The sequence below is a fragment of the Taudactylus pleione genome, unplaced genomic scaffold, assembly GCF_031769625.1.
Source record: "Taudactylus pleione unplaced genomic scaffold, aTauple2 ptg000138l, whole genome shotgun sequence".
NCBI lineage: Eukaryota > Metazoa > Chordata > Amphibia > Anura > Myobatrachidae > Taudactylus > Taudactylus pleione.
In genome coordinates this window covers 9,958,510-9,977,922 of record NW_028284540.1, presented here as the reverse complement: position 1 = coordinate 9,977,922, position 19,413 = coordinate 9,958,510, and the positions used below count along the sequence as shown (strand labels likewise).

Sequence of the window (19,413 nt, the reverse complement as noted above, 5' to 3'; positions counted from 1 at the left end):
GGCCCAAATCTAAACACAGAATGCATTTATGTATTATATACACTTTTATACACACAGCCTGAAGGTAATTTTATACAATACTTTCAATAATTTTGTGGCTCAAACAAAGTTTGTGTACATACATGAAAATCATTTATGTTTCATATACACCTTATACATACAGCCTATAAGTCATGTTATACTTTATTTTTAATAATGTTGTGCCTTAAACAAAGTTTGTGTACATTGAACCATCAAAAATCAAAGATTTCACTATCTCAGTCATGCTAAAAATATTCCGTATTTCAGAATATTTCGTATTTCGGAATATTTGGATATGGGAGACTCAACCTGTATATATATCACTTTATTCCCAATAGGACTCAGAGTGCTTCACATTTTCATTTAAAAGAAACCGAACATACAAAAAAAGCTTAATAAAAAAGCATTTGGGTTGTATTGTTTTAGGAACTAAAGAAGGAACATTAGTGAAATACTTGAGTAAACAGGTGAGTCTTGAGTCTGTTTCTGAAGCATTCTAGAGTGAAGGCCTCTCAAACTGTGCGGGAAGAGAGTTCCATATAGTCGAAGCCACAAAACTAAAAGCTCAACCCCCAAATGAATTAAGGGAGATTCTAGATAATGCTAATAGTCTATCTACAGATAGCAGTAAGCGAGTGGGGCAGTAAGCAATTAGAAACTGCTGAGGTACCTTGGGCCCTGGTAATGTAGGACTTTGAAAGTCATTAAGCCAATCTTGAAATAGATTCCCCATCTTCCAGGCAGCCAGTGAAGGGAGTAGAGAATGGGTGTTATGTGGCAGGAACGGGGCTGGTTAGTTAATTGCCTGGTAGCTGCGTTTATGTACCAGCTGCAAGCGGTGCAATTCTTTTACTGGGAGACCCAGGTACAGGGCATTGCATTAATCTAAGCATGATGAAATAAATGTATATCAATATACAGCATATATTTCAACTGTAGAAAATGGTATCACTAATAGATCCACCATGCCTTAATTACAGTATGTGACCATTGACTTAGATATTATAAGTATCTAGATATATAAATATACACAAGCGCTAATAAACAATGTTGCATGAGACGCTGCAGAAGTAACCACAATAATTCAGTAAGAGACCTTGGGGAAATTAGCTCAATATTTATTTTGTAGCCAGGGAACAGGCTGCAGCAAAGATCAGTGAACAAAGCAGATAATTGTGTTGAGACAAATCTGCAGTTTACATGTTAAGCAAGTGATCGTATCATGATGTAACTGTGGAAATGGTTTAAAGACACCATCTACAAAACAAATCTGCTCTATAAACCTCCGGTGACAGAGGATTCTTCTTGTCTAGATACAGTATGGGGGCGATTTAATTACTCGTGATGGCCGCTAAGTGACCCTGACGAGGACTCTTCATGACCAGTAACTTTACAAATTTTTCCTTGCAACCCATAGATGTGTGCATTTGTAATAACATAACAATATTGTAAGCACTGTATGATAACATACTGCACATTTACTTCAAACATTATATTGGAGTTCACTAACATAAGATAACCCGCTAGCCTCCAATATCTACTGTATACTTTGTGCACTGCCCTATTCAGAGGCAGATTCTGAGTTGGCCACAATCACATCTGCCTCTTTATGATGATGCCGCTCCAAAGTGGTGCGTCCGAATGTGCAACGAGTGAAACACTCACTGTCATCATCCATACAAGCTGAAATACCAATTGGTGCATCTTTAGAAGCCACCATCGGGCGCACTATTGAAACTTGCTCCAGCCGTATCGCAGGTGCAGTTTCTCCGTCCAATCCTGACCCCAATGTGAGCGGCAGAGCGTCTTTGTACAGAGCCGATTTCCTGACAACCGCAGCACGTCGACGCTCCCATAAGCCGTATCATCTGTGCGCCTTTTCTACCACTCCTGTTACCTCCCAGTCACCATCCAGGAATATCCCTCACATTTCTACTACTGTGTGTTCAAATCAGAATTGCAACTCTCTATGAACAAGATTGGGACGCATGCAGTGAGACTCAGATGCATGTGCAGACAAAAAATATCGCTCCACTGCGCCTGAGTCATAATCACCAAGACAGTGTTGTTGGCAATGTGGCTAGCAGTTTCTAGGAAGTTGCTGCAGAACAGTGTCTTTGTTTTTGAATCAGGCAAGTATGTGAAGTATTGGTAGAGCGCTCAACGCTTATGGGACCCTGACCGATCAGGAGAAGCATAGAATCAACATAATACACTTCACTCCTAATTAAAGCTTCAGGTGGAGAAAACTTAACAAAAACAAACAAACAAACAAACAAACAAACATAGGAGAATCTGTTCTAAAGTAAAGGTTGATATCCCTACCTTGTGTATTCCTCTTGTAATTTGCTGGGATCACAGACAAAAAACTTGACTCTGAAGTTCAAGCTGTGCGGAGAGCCCCCTGTAGGTAAAAGCAGAGCTTAGTGGGATGTACATTAGGATATCAGGGTAACGTACAATTAGTCAGAAATCACTAACTTTTCAGCTGCTTCCTGATTAGTTTATTTGGGTCCAGCCACCTCTGTAAAACAAAAAAACAAACAAACAAATCAAAGACTTAAAACAAATCTGTTATGGAGACTAGAAAAAAACTGTGTGAACAAACTGTTTGCACTCATTAGACAACTGTGAACAGACTTCTACATGGTGTAATGTCATCATGGACAGAAAGAAAACATCCTTACGGGGTTATCAGTGGAATCGTCAGCCAACTGCAGTCCAAAATAGTCTCTCTCGGTCAGATCCAGAAACTTGAAAACTAAATCTAGCAGAGCTTGTCCATGATCGTGTTTCTGTAAGACACAACATTTCCCAATGTAACTCTGTGCACGGTATCTTCCATATAGGAAGAAATCAATACACTGGCATACAGGAGCTTTCCTGTAAAACACTTGGGAAGAAGCAGTAATCCATTTCTAGATTATGGGGGTATCCAATTAGCCACGGCTAATTACCTCGCCCGGGGCTATCCAATTAGCCCCGAAGTCGGCCTGACGCCGGCACTTATCGGGTTTTTTTTTGGGGACCGGATGTGTCCCGAAAAAGAATCCACGATAATTGTGTTTTTTCACCTTAAAAAAAGCCTAAAACACATAGGCGCCACGATAAGCTTGCGCACCTATGTGTTTTCGGGAGAACTATCCTATTATTTTGACCAAAGTAATAGGATAGGGCGGAAAAAAAAAACATCAGAAAAAAATCAGGGATAATCTGTGAAAAATCCCTATTTTTCGGACGATCGTGGGGATCAATTAGTGCCCGAACAATGTCCGGGGCTAATTGGATACCGCTCTATATTGGGATTTGCCTTGCAATACTGCACATATATCGGTATCGTGGACCTATCAGCATTGCAGGGTAATATAGAATACAGCAATACCAACACTTAGGGGAGTATCTATAATGGGTGTGGGGGGCCCACACTCTACAACAATATATAGGGGTATTCAATATGGGAGCGAAAACTCCGTTTTTGCGTTAATATCGCACCTATGACGTCATTATCGCAGGTTTTAGTTTTACACCGTATTCAATTTCAAAGACTTTTCGCAGGTTCGAAAAGTCTTTGATAAAAAACGGGGATAACTTTTCACCATTGAATAGGTGTCGAAAAAAAGTGCAGAATTGGGGTTTAGGGGTGCAGGCTTAAAAAAAATAGCCTGTACCCCTGGGAATGACATTTAAAAAAGAACTGTGTCAAAAAAAAGTTTTTTAAAAAAATAGGGACACCCCAAAAAATAAATGTAAAAATTGGGTTGAAAAAAAAAAATTGGAAAAAATTGTTTAACAATAGGGAAATAGGTTTAGGGCTATTCTGCAAGTATGCGGCAGGTGTTTTCTAGAATAGATTTATAGCGGCAGGTGCACAATTGCAGAATTTTTAAAAACTTACTTTAGGGACATCAAAATATGCTAGTACCCATTTTCATGTACCCCAAATTTGATGGGACCACTTAAAAAAACGAAAAAAATAACCTAAGTGCTCTTCTGCAACACTTCTTCAATGTCGGGAAAAAACACCTGCTGCGGCTATTTAAATCCCCGACTTTCATTTACAGGCTAAAACGGGGGTACCCATAGTGATCCCCCATGTTTTTACAACTTTAGGGGGGTCCTACAATTTCGTAACTTTACGCAAATCCCACTTCGCAGGCTCCCGTTTTTCGTTAGTTTCATATTGAATACGGGGATAAGCGGGGGCACGCCAGATACTTTATCCCAGGTAAAAGCTCTGATATGAAACGTAAACTTCGACAGCGAAGTTTACGTTTCATATTGAATTCCCCTCATAGTCTTATACTTACCTGTCCATAGTCTCCAGAGTGCTGCTCTAGAAAAATGGCGGCGCCCATTTTCCCGGTGACTCGCGCATGCGCAGTACTGCTGTCACCAGGAAAACGGTACGTGCGCCATTGTCCTGGAGATCCGTGCATGCGCAGTAGATCCTACCACTATGCCAGAATCTACTGCACCGCCAGAGAGAGGAGGGGGCCCACACTGAGTCTGCACATGGGGCCCCTCCTCTCTGAAAAAGCTACTGCCAACACTGCAGGGGTATACAGTATACTAATATACCAGAACTCTAGGTTTATAGCGTATGGGTTCCAGTCAACATGTCGACATTCAAAGTGTCAACAATCAAAAAGATGACACTAGAATGTTGACATGTTCTGAATGTCAACAGATGGCATGTCGACATTCACAAAGTCAAAATTGTGCACATGTTCATGCAATTAGAATGTGGACAGAAGTATTTTAGTTTAAAACTAACCCTAATCCTGACTGTCGAAATTAGGGATGATGGTGTCAACATATTGAATGTCCATATATCATACCCAACTCATACAGTTTACAGTGATACTAACACTGCAGGCTTACACAGGATACCGCGACACCAGCATTGGCTTCTTATACAGGATACAGCAATACTAGCACTGACATCTTATTTAGGATACATTGGTTCCAGCACTGTAGTTTTATACAGGATACAGCAATATCAGCACTGTAGGGTCATACAGGATACAATGATCACAGCACTGCAGGGTTATACAGATAACAATGCTACTAGCACAGTAAGGTTATACAGGATACAGAGACACCACCAATACCAGGGCACCCGCCACCGATCAGGGGAAATAGTGCCCATACCAGGAGTCACATGCTCCTCTGTGCCCAAACATTCAGACACACCCCTATCTGCCATTACCACCATGCTGGGTGTTTTACAGGAATTTAGAAGTCGCATCAGAAAAGTATTAACACACAGCTTGAAATGATGTGGTATGATGTGTCGACATTCATAATATCGACATGAGAATCATACCATAAAACACCTGGTTGGGACTTCCTGAAATATTTAAATAATAAAGTTAGTTGTAAACTAGTGGTTTAAGTAATGTTCTGTCTTTGTTACATTTATTAATTTCCAGAAAAGTGATTTTCTTTTACAGAAGATGACACATTTGTCAGGCTTAACCACCTCCCCTTTATCCAGTCCCCCCCTCCCCCACAATAAAATAAAACAATGGACAGGTTTTTAACAAACCATTAATCATGTAGGTAAAACCTAAAATTGTAACCTGTAACAAAAATGTGATGGGGTATTTCCTCCCACTATAGCAGAGGTTCACAAACTGTGATGCCTCGGGGCTTTGCAGGGGTGCCAGGACCAAACCAAATTACTTATAGTCAATGTAATAGCCAAAACCAATGCTGGTGGCTGCAAATCAAAAAATATGTGGACAAACAGAAGCAAAACCCTGTCTACCACCACATATCTGAACCCAAGAATGACAGGTAAGCACAATTTACTTAATTTTATTTCTGAATTTCTCAATAAGAAACTTTTGGCTTAAGGGTACCATGAAAAAAATACTGATACTCTAGGGTGCCGTGAAGGTTTGGTAACCACTGCACTACAGCATTTCCTCACAGCAGTCCACATGGGCCAGGAGCTGAAATTTATGAAGGGCCTCTTGGGTGTCGCTGCATGGGGTGTGACCAGTGTTGTGTGGGTGTGGTCTACACAGGTGGTGTGACCTGTGTCATGGGTGTGGCTATCTCCGTGAAGGGCATAGCTAGTGCTTACCTTCAACCACTTTGAGGCATCCTGCTGCATTACCATATTAGAGCTATTGGAGCTACAACCATATAAGCATCTGCAATAGCACCTCCGTACTCTGAATCAGGCCCTCTATTCCATAGTGAACGAAGGGCCAAATTCAGAGATGGATGCAGTGAGTATTAGTGCTGCATGCAGCAGTGATGCTCAAATATTCTAATACAGCAGGAGGCAACTGTAAGAAAAAGAAGCCTCCTCATGCAGCGCTGATCTGAGTGATGCGTCCTTAGACGCAGCATGGGATCACATTGCAACCATCGGTCACAATAGTCGCATGCATCGGCCATCTGTAGAAGCTGTAGCTTACTTAGACTGGACGCCGGAACTCTTCTGCTGGGGCCAGGACAACTGAGCCTGGCATCGGCACACCTACAAAATGGGGGAGAGTCCCCTCCCCCGTTTTGCAGAAGGGTCCATACCACCGCCTCCACTCTGTCCCCCAAATGGTGCAGTCAATCATGCTGCGAATGAGGGGGGGGGCTGCGAGTGGCCACACAGGACTTGTTCTGTACATGCACAGGTTGGGTCCTGCGCATGTGCAGACCATAATTCCCTACACTCCCGATTTGGTCGGGAGGCTCCCGAAAATAGGGTGCCGCTCCCGACCTCCCGGGAAGGCAGGCAATCCTCCCGGCCCCGGCAATGTGTCCGCACCCCCCTGTGCTTTTAAGTAACAACCCCGTGTCGAAGCTGAATAATTGGCTGAGACAAGTTCAGTTTAAAATTTAATCGCGGCGACGCCATCTTGCGACTGGCCGCAAGACACCATCTTGAAAATGAGATCGCAAGACGCCATTTTGCGAATGGCCACCTAATCGCCATTTTAGATAAACTCACATAGTAGTACATGTGGCGATAATACTATTAGCACCATGTGATTGCATCTTTCACCATTTCTCATACACACATTAATATGCACAATTGCGCTGTTAACTAGTCGCATATTAGCGAATGCATAGGACTTTGTATGAAACCGCTGTTTTATTAGCTTTATGCGCACGCATCTGCCCCAAGTTAACTAGCGTCCTTATATCAAACCCCGAATACTCACACATTACATATTCACACAAGGTTTAATAAGCTTTAAAGTATATGATTTAAGTTGGTTCAGTTAGTTTAAATGCTGAGAAATAAAGATATTTGATAACTAAGGTTTTATACATGCTAAACAAGCAGTGTTTGGTTTCGTACTGATGCGTACTCTTTCCACAGTATTCCGGTGTTATCGGTGGGGAGATCGCATCATGCATTCTCGAGTTATAGATCGCAGAGACTTCAAGCAACAAAATGTATTAACTGTTAGGATGTTACAGGGGGCGGGAAGGGAAAGGCCCCCAGCTGTTAGAGGCAGGGAGAGTCTATTTGAACCAGCCTGTTAAATGCTCTGTAACAGATGCTTCTCCCCTGGGAACCAATGACATCAGCAACAAACTTCTCTATTGTCCTGTCTATTCTGGGGGGGTATAAATATGTGCGCTCAAACGCTGGGTTCTTAGTCTTCGTGCTGAATGCTGAATGATGAGGGGTCTCTTGCTGATGCCTATCTTCGGGTCCGGAAGCGCTGCGTATGTATACTGTACTTGGGTCTGTATAATTCCTTTTGCGCCTAAATTGTGTCTGGATCAATTGCGTGTAACTGTCTGAACTTTTACTTGAATAATACTTGTGCTTTGGAACCACAGATTCCAGGTCTAAGTCTTTATTTACTGTATGACTGCGTACGCAAATTAGCGTCATCCTCAGAAGGTATAGGCAGGTTATCAGAAGGTATAGGAAGGAGTGTATAGAGGTTCTGATCCAGTATCATTACCCGGCAGTAGGGGGTCGGTGACGCGATTCGTGCTTAATCGAGTCATCGTGGCTCCGCCCCGGCTGCACAAAGCCATTACTCACGGCATTGTGAACAGGGGGCGGAGCCATGATCGCACTGTCATGCCCCATGCTCCGCCCCCAACAGCGTCATGTGCCGGGCCCCGCCCCATTTGGCCACGTCACGCCCATAACCCTGTAAGCCCTACAGCTCCCTCCCGGAAGGAGGGAGCTAAATGTCGGCAAGCCTGGTGCAGACCCACAAACATCTGGGATGTACACAAACCAACAAGTACATCTCCGAATCAGGCACTGATGTTGTTAAATCACCATATGCTGCCTGTATTGCAGAAAACTACAAGGAATACAACAAAGTAGGGAAAATCGGTTCTACCATTCACCTCTCCAAGTTTGCAGAGTTCCAATGTTGTACTTGGTCCAGGCTCCAGCGTTTCAAAGGATGTCTGCTGTTCCCAGATGGGTTTTAGGAGGGTTTTAGCCCGCAAAAAAGGGCTGCCTGCACCTATGGTTTGGTGTGTCCTGATGTGACCAAATGTGTCACACCAAACCATGGGTATTTTGGATGTCCGAGGGTGGAGTTTAGCGAGACCAGGTGGTTCCCACACTGGTGGCACATTTTTGGGTATCTGGGGCAGGGCTTAGCAAGAAGAGGGGACTCCCACACTGGTGACAAAGCGTTAAGTTACAGGGGGCGGTGCCTAGTGCGACTAGGTGGTGGAGCCTAGTGAGAAAAGGGGACAGAGCCTAAAGTGACCAGGGGGCTCCCACACTTGGGACACAGATTTGGAAGGCCAGTGGCAGAGTTTATCGCAACCAGGTGGCTTGTACACTTGTGACACAGCTTCAGATGGCCGGGGTTGGAGCTTGCCACAAGTAGGGGGCGAAGCTTTGGATGACGGTGGTCGGGCGGTTGTTGAGTGGGTGGGCGATACTTCAGGCAGCTGGGAAGATATGCTAGGCTGGTCGTGTGAACAGGAAAAATATTATGTTTTTTCTTTTAACACTGTCTGCACTGCAGGTGGGCCTGGAGCTGCAGCTCCACCTGCCCCATTGTTAATCCGGCCCTGCCTCCCAGTATTCTTTAATAGACAGCTGGTAGATGGGAGAAATATCTGTCGCGGTAAACGACAAACGATCTTTTTAAAGGAATTGAATAGAAACATAAAAAAAAATCCACTCCCTGAATGATGTCATGCAATATCGTTCGTCGTTCGCAAAAATCTGTCATGTACATGACAGATATCTGTCACAGCAGCCCCAGGAATTTTCAAGGGATAAATCTTTTGTCTTTCATCTTACAGAAAGATCTTCTAATGGATAGGCCCCTTTAGTTGCAGAATCTCAGAAGAAGCGTTTGCTGATAGCTCAAGATCAGTTACACAGGGTATGGGAGACATATTTTAGGTGAACAGCACAAGGTCAAAGACCATTTTAGTCTCTAGAGGTCAAAATACCAAGAAATATAAGGTTGGAAGGATATGGCATGGTGAACCCCATCGTTGCTGCCTTTATAGAATATTACTGCTGAGATGGTTTTATTACAGCCAAATGCACCCAGATCACGTCTGCAGAGTTATAACTGTGAGGTTTAAATTCTAATAAGCTACAAATATGCTCAGTTTTATTCACAGTCTTATCAGATTAAGGATGACAGCCAGTCTTCCAAAAGGGTGACTGACTTGAAGTACAGTGAGAAATGCAATGCCTACTCAGAAACATGAGAAATGTTCTGTATGGAAATCAATAGCTAGGGAATCCATTCACCTTTACAATCTGTCCCTCTCCTTCATATTATTCATGAGGATCCAGCCTAGCCACATAACCAAGGCATGAGGCACAAAGTGATGACACTGGTTACAGACCCCAGAATGGCCGATTGCACTATAATATGAAGCATGCATCACACAGTAAAAGTAATAAGGGAATCACGGCAATCCCAGGCAATTCCTAGCCCAGTAGTGTAGGGTTAACACTACAGTATACAATTGGGGGCCACCTGATAATATGCTATATGTATGAGATTCCCGCAGGAGGAATGATAATTTACCAGTACATCCCATCCCCTACTCCACACATGTAGATAAAAGTGAAGAAAGCAGAGGAGTTTGTGGCAACATGTGGAGCTTTGCCCAAAAGTGTAGAACGGGGCCGGTATTATTCTGTTCGTAGACTCTACATGCACAGTATAAATGTTCGGAGGGATGTGTACATGTCTCCTCTGCATGACAAACATACTGAACCTGTCAAAGAAACCTCTCTCCATCAATTTCTTTATTGCACCACTGGAGACAATGTTCATTGGTGTCTAAAGAGAACACCACACCTTACCTCTGCATACAAGCAGTTTGTTGCAGTTTATACAGTATAATATATAGTATAAAGTAATCTGCAGAGAAATCATCTGTTCTGCGTACAGTGACATAAAATACATGTTGGTGATTTCCTGGAGAATCACACACATGCAGATCTCTTACTTACATTCACACGGAAAGCTTGTACAGAGTTATCCAGGAGGACAATATTGCACACCACCTCTGTGCTCTGTCTGTCTCGGGCCTGCTCCGATGCACGTACATTGTAGGTTCTGCCAGCAGGCAATCGGAAACGTGCGCTCATTACTGTCCACACAAAGTCTGGGGAACGGGGAACAGAGAACAGACTGTGAAACATATGTACATACATAGGACACTTCTAACATTAAGATGGCGCAAAGCTGCAGTAACAAACAGCAACTAATCAGGTGTCTACATTTATTAGTATTGGAGTAACTGGACCAATCACAGCTCACTGGTTGCCGTGGGTTATTGATAATTTGCACCACAATTTATCATCAAGCAACAATAAAACACAAAAAAACCCACATTTGTATATAGAAATAATAGTCAGTTTTCCTCCAGGGGTAAAATACCTCCAGCTTTCGAGGACTGTATTTTATGGTGTTCACACACCTTTTAATAAATACACATAATTGTATTTATCCTGGTTGTATCCTAGGGTGAATAAAATAAACAAACTGAATATATGAAGCCATGGTAGGAAAACACAGCAGTAGTAACATACAGCAACAGGTTTACTAAAAGCTGGAGGAAAACACAAAGTCACTAAACTGAAAGCATGTGACTATGTATAATTTCCCCTTTAAAAAGGACAGCTCCACCCAAATTACAGAGAGCAATAGTAACTACTCAGTGTCATTGCAAACTTGAATAGCATCTTACATTCTGTCAAAGTATGGTATACATTACAGAAGAGGTTGTTTATTTGGCACACGTATACATTTTGCATATGAAACATATTTTAATTTAGGTTTCAAATGCAAAATGTATATGAATGCCAAATAAGCATCTAGAGATTTCACATATGGACGGTACACAAGTAAAGGAAGTCAGACTATCAAAATATCTGTTATGGAATTATACACCTGGCTGGATAGAAGGTAACCCAGTAATACCCCAGGAAGTGGATACTGGAAAACAATAATTTTATACAAATATGTTCACAAATTCAACATTTTACTTCAACTGCATTATTATGGATATGACCCAGTACCTGTACATATGATTCACAAGGCACATGGAGCAGGTACGATTCCAGGGGTAATACACTGAAATACAGGTCAACACACTCACCACTATACTGAGGTCCTGACAGGGAACACAACAGGTACATACCGCACGTTGCTCGTCATGATCTACGGAACGGCTGCCAGTTTATTCCTGGAGTACAGGAGTCAGCTTAGCATGACATGTGTGTTTAAACTTCCATTTGACACCCAGAAAATTGTACCCATGTAGTGTAAACAATATTACGCAACAGTGTGCTGGCTGCCCTCCAATGATCCTTATCTGATTATTTCCCCTGTGGTTTTGAAGGATAAGAAGTCGAGTTGAAGTACTTCCTAAGTGAAAGGAAGATGGGATGTTTCCCTTAAAGAGGGGCAGAGTACAACCGCTTATCAGCGCTAATGTCAACACTGTCTGCAATCAGACTTCCTGCAACTGTGCAAAGGACAAACACTGCTGGAGTGGAGGAAATCTTATAACCCATCATAATTTCTATTAAAAAAACAACTATAGTTAAAAATCACAGCCCTGATTCAGTAGTGCACTGCTGAATGCAAATTCCAGATATTCGGGAATCTGCACAGGCGCATGACCCTGTGATTGACAGTCTGCTGCCGTTTTTGGGCATGGAGGGGGCGGCGATGGCCTCAGTTTCCTGCCGCTGTTGGGGGGCGGAGAGAAGAGGCCAGGATCTCCGGTAGCTGATTTCCTGGCCTCTTCCTCTCAACTGCGGTGGTCGGCTGTGTGACCCCATGGGTCACCTTAGCAGGCCGATGTTACGCAGATTATCCGATGCTGCGTTGGACAACGCAGCTCGGATACCAAATGCACATGAAGCGTGATGCCTCCTGCTGCATTACCATATCTGCAAGGATTGCAATTGCAAAGCTGCCTGCGTACATACATCATATATCTATAGCCTGCATGCAGCTTTGCAAATGCGATCCTTGCTGAATCAGGGCCACTATTCGTTATTGAACCCCACACTTGTAATTAATAACAACTTACCCTACTGCCATTTCCACTGGCATGCTTTGGAATTTTCTCTGTAAGTTTTCCTTACGGGATGGGTAAGGATACCGGCGCACAAGTTCCCGGCGGTCAGAATCCCGATGCCGTCATCCTGACAGGGTTACAATACCGACACTTGTCGGTCAGTATCCTAATCCCCCCCCCCCCTTTCCCTACCCTAACCTTGACCCTTCCCTCCCGGGGGATGCAGTCATAAGACCAGCGGCCGCAAGGCCGCCAGGCACAATCCTGACGGCAGAATGACTGCTAGGGATTATTGATAGGCGTCGAAATACAAACGCCTATTATAATCCCGACAACGGAATCCAGAACGATGCGGGACTGAACGAGGCAAGTACGGCCCACGCGTCTTCATAGCCCCGGTGGGGGGGGGGGTGGGGGTTCTGGAGGAGGGTTAGGTTAAGGGCACCCCAGGGGATTTAGGGTTAGGCACTCCCGCAGGAGGCTTAGTCTATTGGAAGGGGGGTTAGGGTTAGGCACCCACGGGGGAAGGTTAGGGTGAGGCACCCCCCCTCGGGAGGGTTAGGTTTAGGGTGCGGGGAGGGGGGGGGGTTAGGTTTAGGCACCCCAAGGGGTAGGTTAGGGTTAGGCACTAAGGGGTGAGGTTAGGCATCCCTAAAGAAGGGTTAGGGTGTTTACTCACATCCGCGGGGATCTCAGCTGTTCAGCCTGCCGGCATCGGGACTTTGACCGATCCCCTCCCCAGTGCCTGACCCAAATCCCCCCCCCCCCCCAGTGCCTAAACCCAACCTCCCCCTCCCCTAAACCTCCCCAATTAGTGCCTAACCCTATTCCCTTTGGGATTCTGGAGGTCGGTATGCCGGCACCCTGAGCACCAGAATCCCTGCGGTCAGACCGCATCCCTTTCCATACATATTTGAATCAAAGTGAATTGAGAAGTATTACGTCTGAGCAATGCAAAATTGTAAAATATTAACTCTGAGCATCACAAAAATAGATCAGAGCCCAGTGCTGGTTGCGCTAAATACAGGAGACCCCTACGTTGTTTGTCCCCTGCATTTAGCACAACCAGTACTGGGTCTCAAAAGCCCTGTTTGTGCTTTCGGGGGTGGCCACACACGTTTTTTTTTTTTTTTAATTTTACACAAGTTTACATTTTTTTTTTTTTTAAAACAGAGAAGCACAGACGGATCTCAGTGATCCATCTAATGCATCCGTGTTCATTTTATTACACACAAATGCATGCATCTCGGATCTCCCTGATCCGTGTCGGTCATCGCATCGTTCACCATGCATACACACTGAACGATCTGTGCAAATTGTGAAAGACAGGTCAGTGATATTTCTGCATGTTGAAGAGATCACGGACCACGACCAACAACCAGCTGGAGCGCGCATTGCATCTTTAGCATCCCCACACATGGCACAGTTTTAGACGATCTGTTGTTCCAAACGGTCGGAAACGCCCATATTGTTTAAAAAAAATCATAACGTGTGTGGGGGCCTTAAAGCTGGGATATATCTGTCTGGGTACACACTGACAGATATATTGGGCAATCAATTGACATCGTGATGCACAGCCGATGGCAGATATGTCTGACGACTCCCCGTACACATGCAGCAGAGGCCGGGGGGAGGAAGGTGGGACACGCCCCCCGGCCAGCGGGACCTGTGGCCAGAAGCACATAATGGTTGTTCAATGTGTATGAACGACCATAATCTGCAGATCACTTGAGCTGCAGATTTATCTGTGAAGTGTTTACCCACCTGAAGGTCAGATTTATTCAGAGTCTAATAATCAGTATGATTTTGGGACTGTAGTAGGAAACAGGAGCACTGTAGGAAACAGACAAGAACATCAGGAAAACTCCACAGAAGCAGTGTCTTGGTTGGAAAAGAGAACTCATACCCTTAGCCAGGGCCGGATTACTAATGGGGCGGGTGGAGCTACAGCTCCAGGCCCACTATTAAAATAGGCCCACAGGATTCAGTGCAGACAGGAAAAAAGAAATCCCTGTGAACACTGTCTGCACTGCTTTGAATCCGACACTGCATTGCAGTGATGGAGTATCCGAAGTTTGGACCATTCACCCCGCTCCCCACATCGGCCGTCCGAACTCACACCTCACTAGCTGTCCAAATATCCTCTCCATGCAGTAGGAGGCTCCGCCCCCATGGCACCTGAAGCCCCGCCCCCTTGCCGGCCACAGCTCCGCCCCCAGGTCGTACAAAAGTTCCCCATGCCATCTGCAGTTGTGTCCCTTGGGTCACCTTATGCTCCGGCCCCCCGGATCATCTGAAGCACAGTCCCATTCACCCAAAGGGCCACTACCCCCCTCCCTGGGCAACATAATCAATAGCTGGGCACAGAAATTAAACAATATAAGGTCAGCCTATGGAGTGGAGGGTGAGCTGCCTTGCAAAGGAAGGAGGGAACTTTCACCAGCCGAGAGAAGAAACCAGCATTCCTTCCCACAAGTCAGTGTACTGTCTGCCACCTATGTATGTACATATGTGTGTATATATATTTATATACATACATACACACATAATGTGTATATTGTATGTGTGTGTATGTATTTACATATGTGTGTGTGTATGTATGTACATATGTGCGTGTGTATGTATGTACATATGTGCGTGTGTATGTATGTACATATGTGCGTGTATGTATACAAGTAGATATGTGTGTATATATATTTATATACATACATAATGTGTATATTGTATGTGTGTATGTATATATATATATATATATATATATATATATATAATGTGTGTGTGTATGTATGTATGTATGTATGTATATGTGTGTGTATGTGTATATATATATATATATATATATATATATGTGTGTGTATAATCAGTTATTGAAGCCGACATGCACATAAATAAAACTTGCACTGGTGTCCTCCAACTTCTGCAATAGGTTGGCATCCACACATATATGCCAATAAAGGCGGCACCCTGACGGTAATTATAGGCCACACTGGACATCCAGTTGCTTTCAACATTTCAGAACTCTTTACTTAAGCGGGTACACACCGATAGATATATCGCTTGTTCCACTGAATTGGCGATATATCTATAGTGTATCACCAGGTGTGTACAGCAGATATGTATGTGAATGATATGGTTCACAGACATAGCCCATCTGTGTGCAGCTGTCAAGCCCGGGTCATCGGGCAGACGATTGGCAAGTGTGTATACACTCACCAATCGTCAGATAGTTTGCGTGTCAGCCAAACGTCGACCTAGTGTGTACATGGCTTAAGATTCTTTCATGATGAAACAACCGAAGTATAGAATTCTGAAACGTTAAAAGCATCTTGGGGGTCCTGTGTGATCCATAATCGCAGTCAGAGTGCCGCCTTCATTGGTATTGGATGCGGTCATCATACCGACTGTCGGGATGCCGGCGCTTACAACGCCAGCGCTGGAAAATTGACAACTGTCAGAATCCTGGTCCCGGCATCCCGACCGCTGGTAATCCAGCTGTAAGTACTGGGGCTAGGGTTAAGCATTAGGGGGAGGGTTAGACACTAGGGGGGGGGTTAGGTTTAGGGGTGCAGGGGGCGGGTTAGGTTTAGGCACTAGGGGGGGAGGTTAGTATTAGGCAGTGGGGAGTCAGGGTTAGGATACTGAACGACAAGTGTTGTTATCCTAACCCTGGCAGGATACCGGCATCAGGTGTTTTTCACTGGCGGGATCCTGAGCGCCGGCATCTCGTGTGTGTGTGTGTGTGTGTGTGTGTGTGTGTGTGTGTGTGTGTGTGTGTGTGTGTGTGTGTGTGTGTGTGTGTGTGTGTGTGTGTGTGTGTGTGTGTGTGTGTGTGTGTGTGTGTGTGTGTGTGTGTGTGTGTGTGTGTGTGTGTGTGTGTGTGTGTGTGTGTGTGTGTGTTAATCTGCGCACCCCCGAGACTTTGCGTGCATTGGTAATAGTGTAAATAAATAGAAAATATTGTTCATTACAGGTGGACTAGAGGTCCCAGCAAGCCTGCCTGGGGAAGATGGCACTTGTCAGACCACAGGTGCCAGTATTCTCGGACATTAAGGGTCCTCTGGCACCTGTAATCCAATAAAAAACTGGACTCTCACACCAAATATTATATTTTATTAAAGACACCCTGACACAATCCTCATTTACTAATTTATTACTCACAAAATGAAGGGTTTCACATCCTCTTCGGTTCCTGTAGCATCCCGATTCTTATATATGAATACCTAAGTGTTTTACATACAGTGTATGTGTGTGTGTGTATATATATATATATATTATATATACTCCCACTCGGATTGGCATTCTCCTGTCAGGTATTCATCAACTCCGGTGCCTTCAGGGAGAATCCATGTAGACCGACACAAACAAGCTGCGGCACTCGGAGATTTGTGTAAATAGTAAATCTGTATTACATACACATTGTAACACCACCAACGTTTCAGGATGCACCTGTCCCTTTGTCAAGGTACAAACATACTGATATATATATATGTATATATGTCTGTGTGTGTGTGTATATAGGGAGCTGCTGCCTCAATGAGGGGTGATGATGATCAATAATAGCCTTCAGAGGTGCCGCAGGCCGGGGATGGCAGCTGTGTTTGCCCTTTCACCAAAAAAACAAACCTTTTTTGTTATAGCTCTATAAATTTGTTAAAAGTAGGCGCAAGTTATGCCACCATGGATAGCCACACCCCCTGTGCTGACCACATCCACTAGGCATGCCCCCACATCACTGCCACAGAGGTTATCACATTCACCTGCAGCAGCACACAATAGGCCCTTCATCATTTTCAGCTCCAGGCCCATGTAGACCTTAATCTGGCACTGCCCATAGCGCTGCACTGCACAGCTACCCTCATACCAACTAGTCCCCCATCTAACCTGATAGAACTCTAGAAAAATGCAAATAAGAATGACTAGAAATTGCAGATCTGTTAGAGACCTAAATTGACAAACTGCTGTGAATACGGATATCGTGCTTCTTCAGTACTAAGCATTACAACAAGACGGTGGATACTAATGTAATCAATGATTGTCTAATATTTAACTAAGAAAATATTCATAAACGGACAGAGTAACCTAACAGCTTTCCAAATGTAGCGACTACTGTTCTGAGACATAGCAGGAAAACATATTCATGTGTGTGCAAACACTGCATAACACTCTGCTTCGAAAAGGAAAGACATTGGCGTGGGCTTGAAATTAAAACCAGTGGGTGGTTTAATAAAACTTTAATGAGCCTATGGCTTGACACGGTTCCCCGGATGGAGAAGAGAGAAATTCACAGATGATCTATGTGCAGGATACAGAACAGAGATTTCTGGAGAATAGTGACGTGATTATACTAGAATATCAACCATTAAAGGAATAGTTCAGCTTCCCATAGGCAGCACCATTGCACCTATTACACCTGCACCCTTCACCAACGCATAGTCTGGTAGCTATTTTGTGGGCTAAACCAATATTCATGAGAATGCAAGGACTATTCGGCTGTGTGCTGCTATCAGGGCAACACAAGAGAGTCCCACAAACCCTTTGAAAAGTTAATACAACAGCACTTAGCAGCAAGTTCCAGAAATAAATAGAAAGGAAAGACAAATTTATATATATATATTTTTTTTGTATTAGGGGTGAGCGGGTTCGGATTTCTGAAATCCGAACACACAACCCCCCCCCCCCCCCCTTCGACTTTCCCGCCTGACTTGGATCTGAAACCGAGGCAAAACGTCATCATCCCGCCTTCCGGATCTCACGGGTTTTGGATTCTATATAAGGTACCCGCGTCTGCGCCATTTTCTCACTCGGCTGTGGACAGTGAAGAGGGAGGGTGGGAGTTAGGGCTGGCTGGGCTGTGCAGTGTAGTGTTGTGCTGCTGTTTTCCATAGGGGCTGTGTCCACTCCAAAGTCCTGTGCAGCCAGGGGTGCTGTAGTGTTGTCCAGGGGGTGCTCTGTCCATCAGGGGTGCTCCCCCCAAGCGCAAAAAAAAATATTTTTCCTGTGTTTGTGAATTGTAGCCGCACGTGCATCAACAAAGTAGCGCCAAGCGTGCGCCTGTGTCATAAGTAAAGGGCCGGCTGGCTCGTCTGTTAAAGGGTGGTGTAACCCCCAAAGTGCACTCCAAACAAAATAAAAAATAATTTTCTGTGTTTGTGAATTGTGTGCACTGTGGCTGCACGTGCAGCAACAAAGGAGCAGCGCCAAGCGTCCGCCTGTGTCCCATAAGTCTGTTAAAGGGTGGTGTAACCCCAAAGTGCACTCCACAAAAAATAAAAAATAATTTTTTTTCTGTGTTTGTGTGCGAAATGTATGCGCACTAGCCACGCGTGCATCAACACAGCAGCAGCGCCAAGCGTGCTTCTTTGTCATAAGTCAAGGGCCGGTTTGGACATCTGGCCCGGACTGAAGGACGTGCCAACAATTTCTGACATGTCTACTGTCACTGCATATGATACTGTCACCACTGACAGAATGGTGGAGGAATTATTTTCTGTGTTTGTGAATTGTATGCACTGTGGCTGCACATGCATCAACAAAGGAGCAGCGCCAAGCATGCGCCTGTGTCATAAGTAAAGGGCCGGCTGGCTTGTCCGTTAAAGGGTGCGGTAACCCCCAAAGTGCACTCCAAAAAAAAATTAAAAATTCTTATTTTTTTCTGTCTTTGTGAATTGTGTGGGCTGTAGCCGCACCTGCATCCTTAAAGCAGCAGCGACAAGCGTGCGTCTGTCTGTTAAAGGATTACATCGGTGACAGCATCCAAGTAGGCATGTCAGACAGTCCATACCTGTACTGGCAGGAAAAAGAGGCAATTTGGAGGCCCCTGTACAAACTGGCTCTATTTTACCTGAGTTACCCCCCCCCTCCAGTGTGTACTCCGAAAGA

General features: G+C 44.4%; 1 protein-coding gene across 4 annotated transcripts in view; it reads right to left on the bottom strand.

Moving 5' to 3' along the window:
- The window catches only part of PTPN4 (protein tyrosine phosphatase non-receptor type 4), a 209,023-nt gene that overhangs the window by 117,603 nt on the left and 72,007 nt on the right, over positions 1-19,413 (bottom strand). For 3 of the 4 annotated variants that reach the window (XM_088473641.1, XM_088473640.1, XM_088473638.1), the window contains 4 exons: positions 10,454-10,608; positions 2,709-2,816; positions 2,503-2,545; positions 2,347-2,425 (listed from right to left, as the gene is read on the bottom strand). In XM_088473641.1, coding sequence (XP_088329767.1) covers positions 2,347-2,425; positions 2,503-2,545; positions 2,709-2,816; positions 10,454-10,591 — 368 coding nt within the window. In that variant the 5' untranslated portion in view covers positions 10,592-10,608. The remainder of the gene's footprint in view (positions 1-2,346; positions 2,426-2,502; positions 2,546-2,708; positions 2,817-10,453; positions 10,609-19,413) is intronic. The other variant, XM_088473639.1, reaches the window with a different exon arrangement.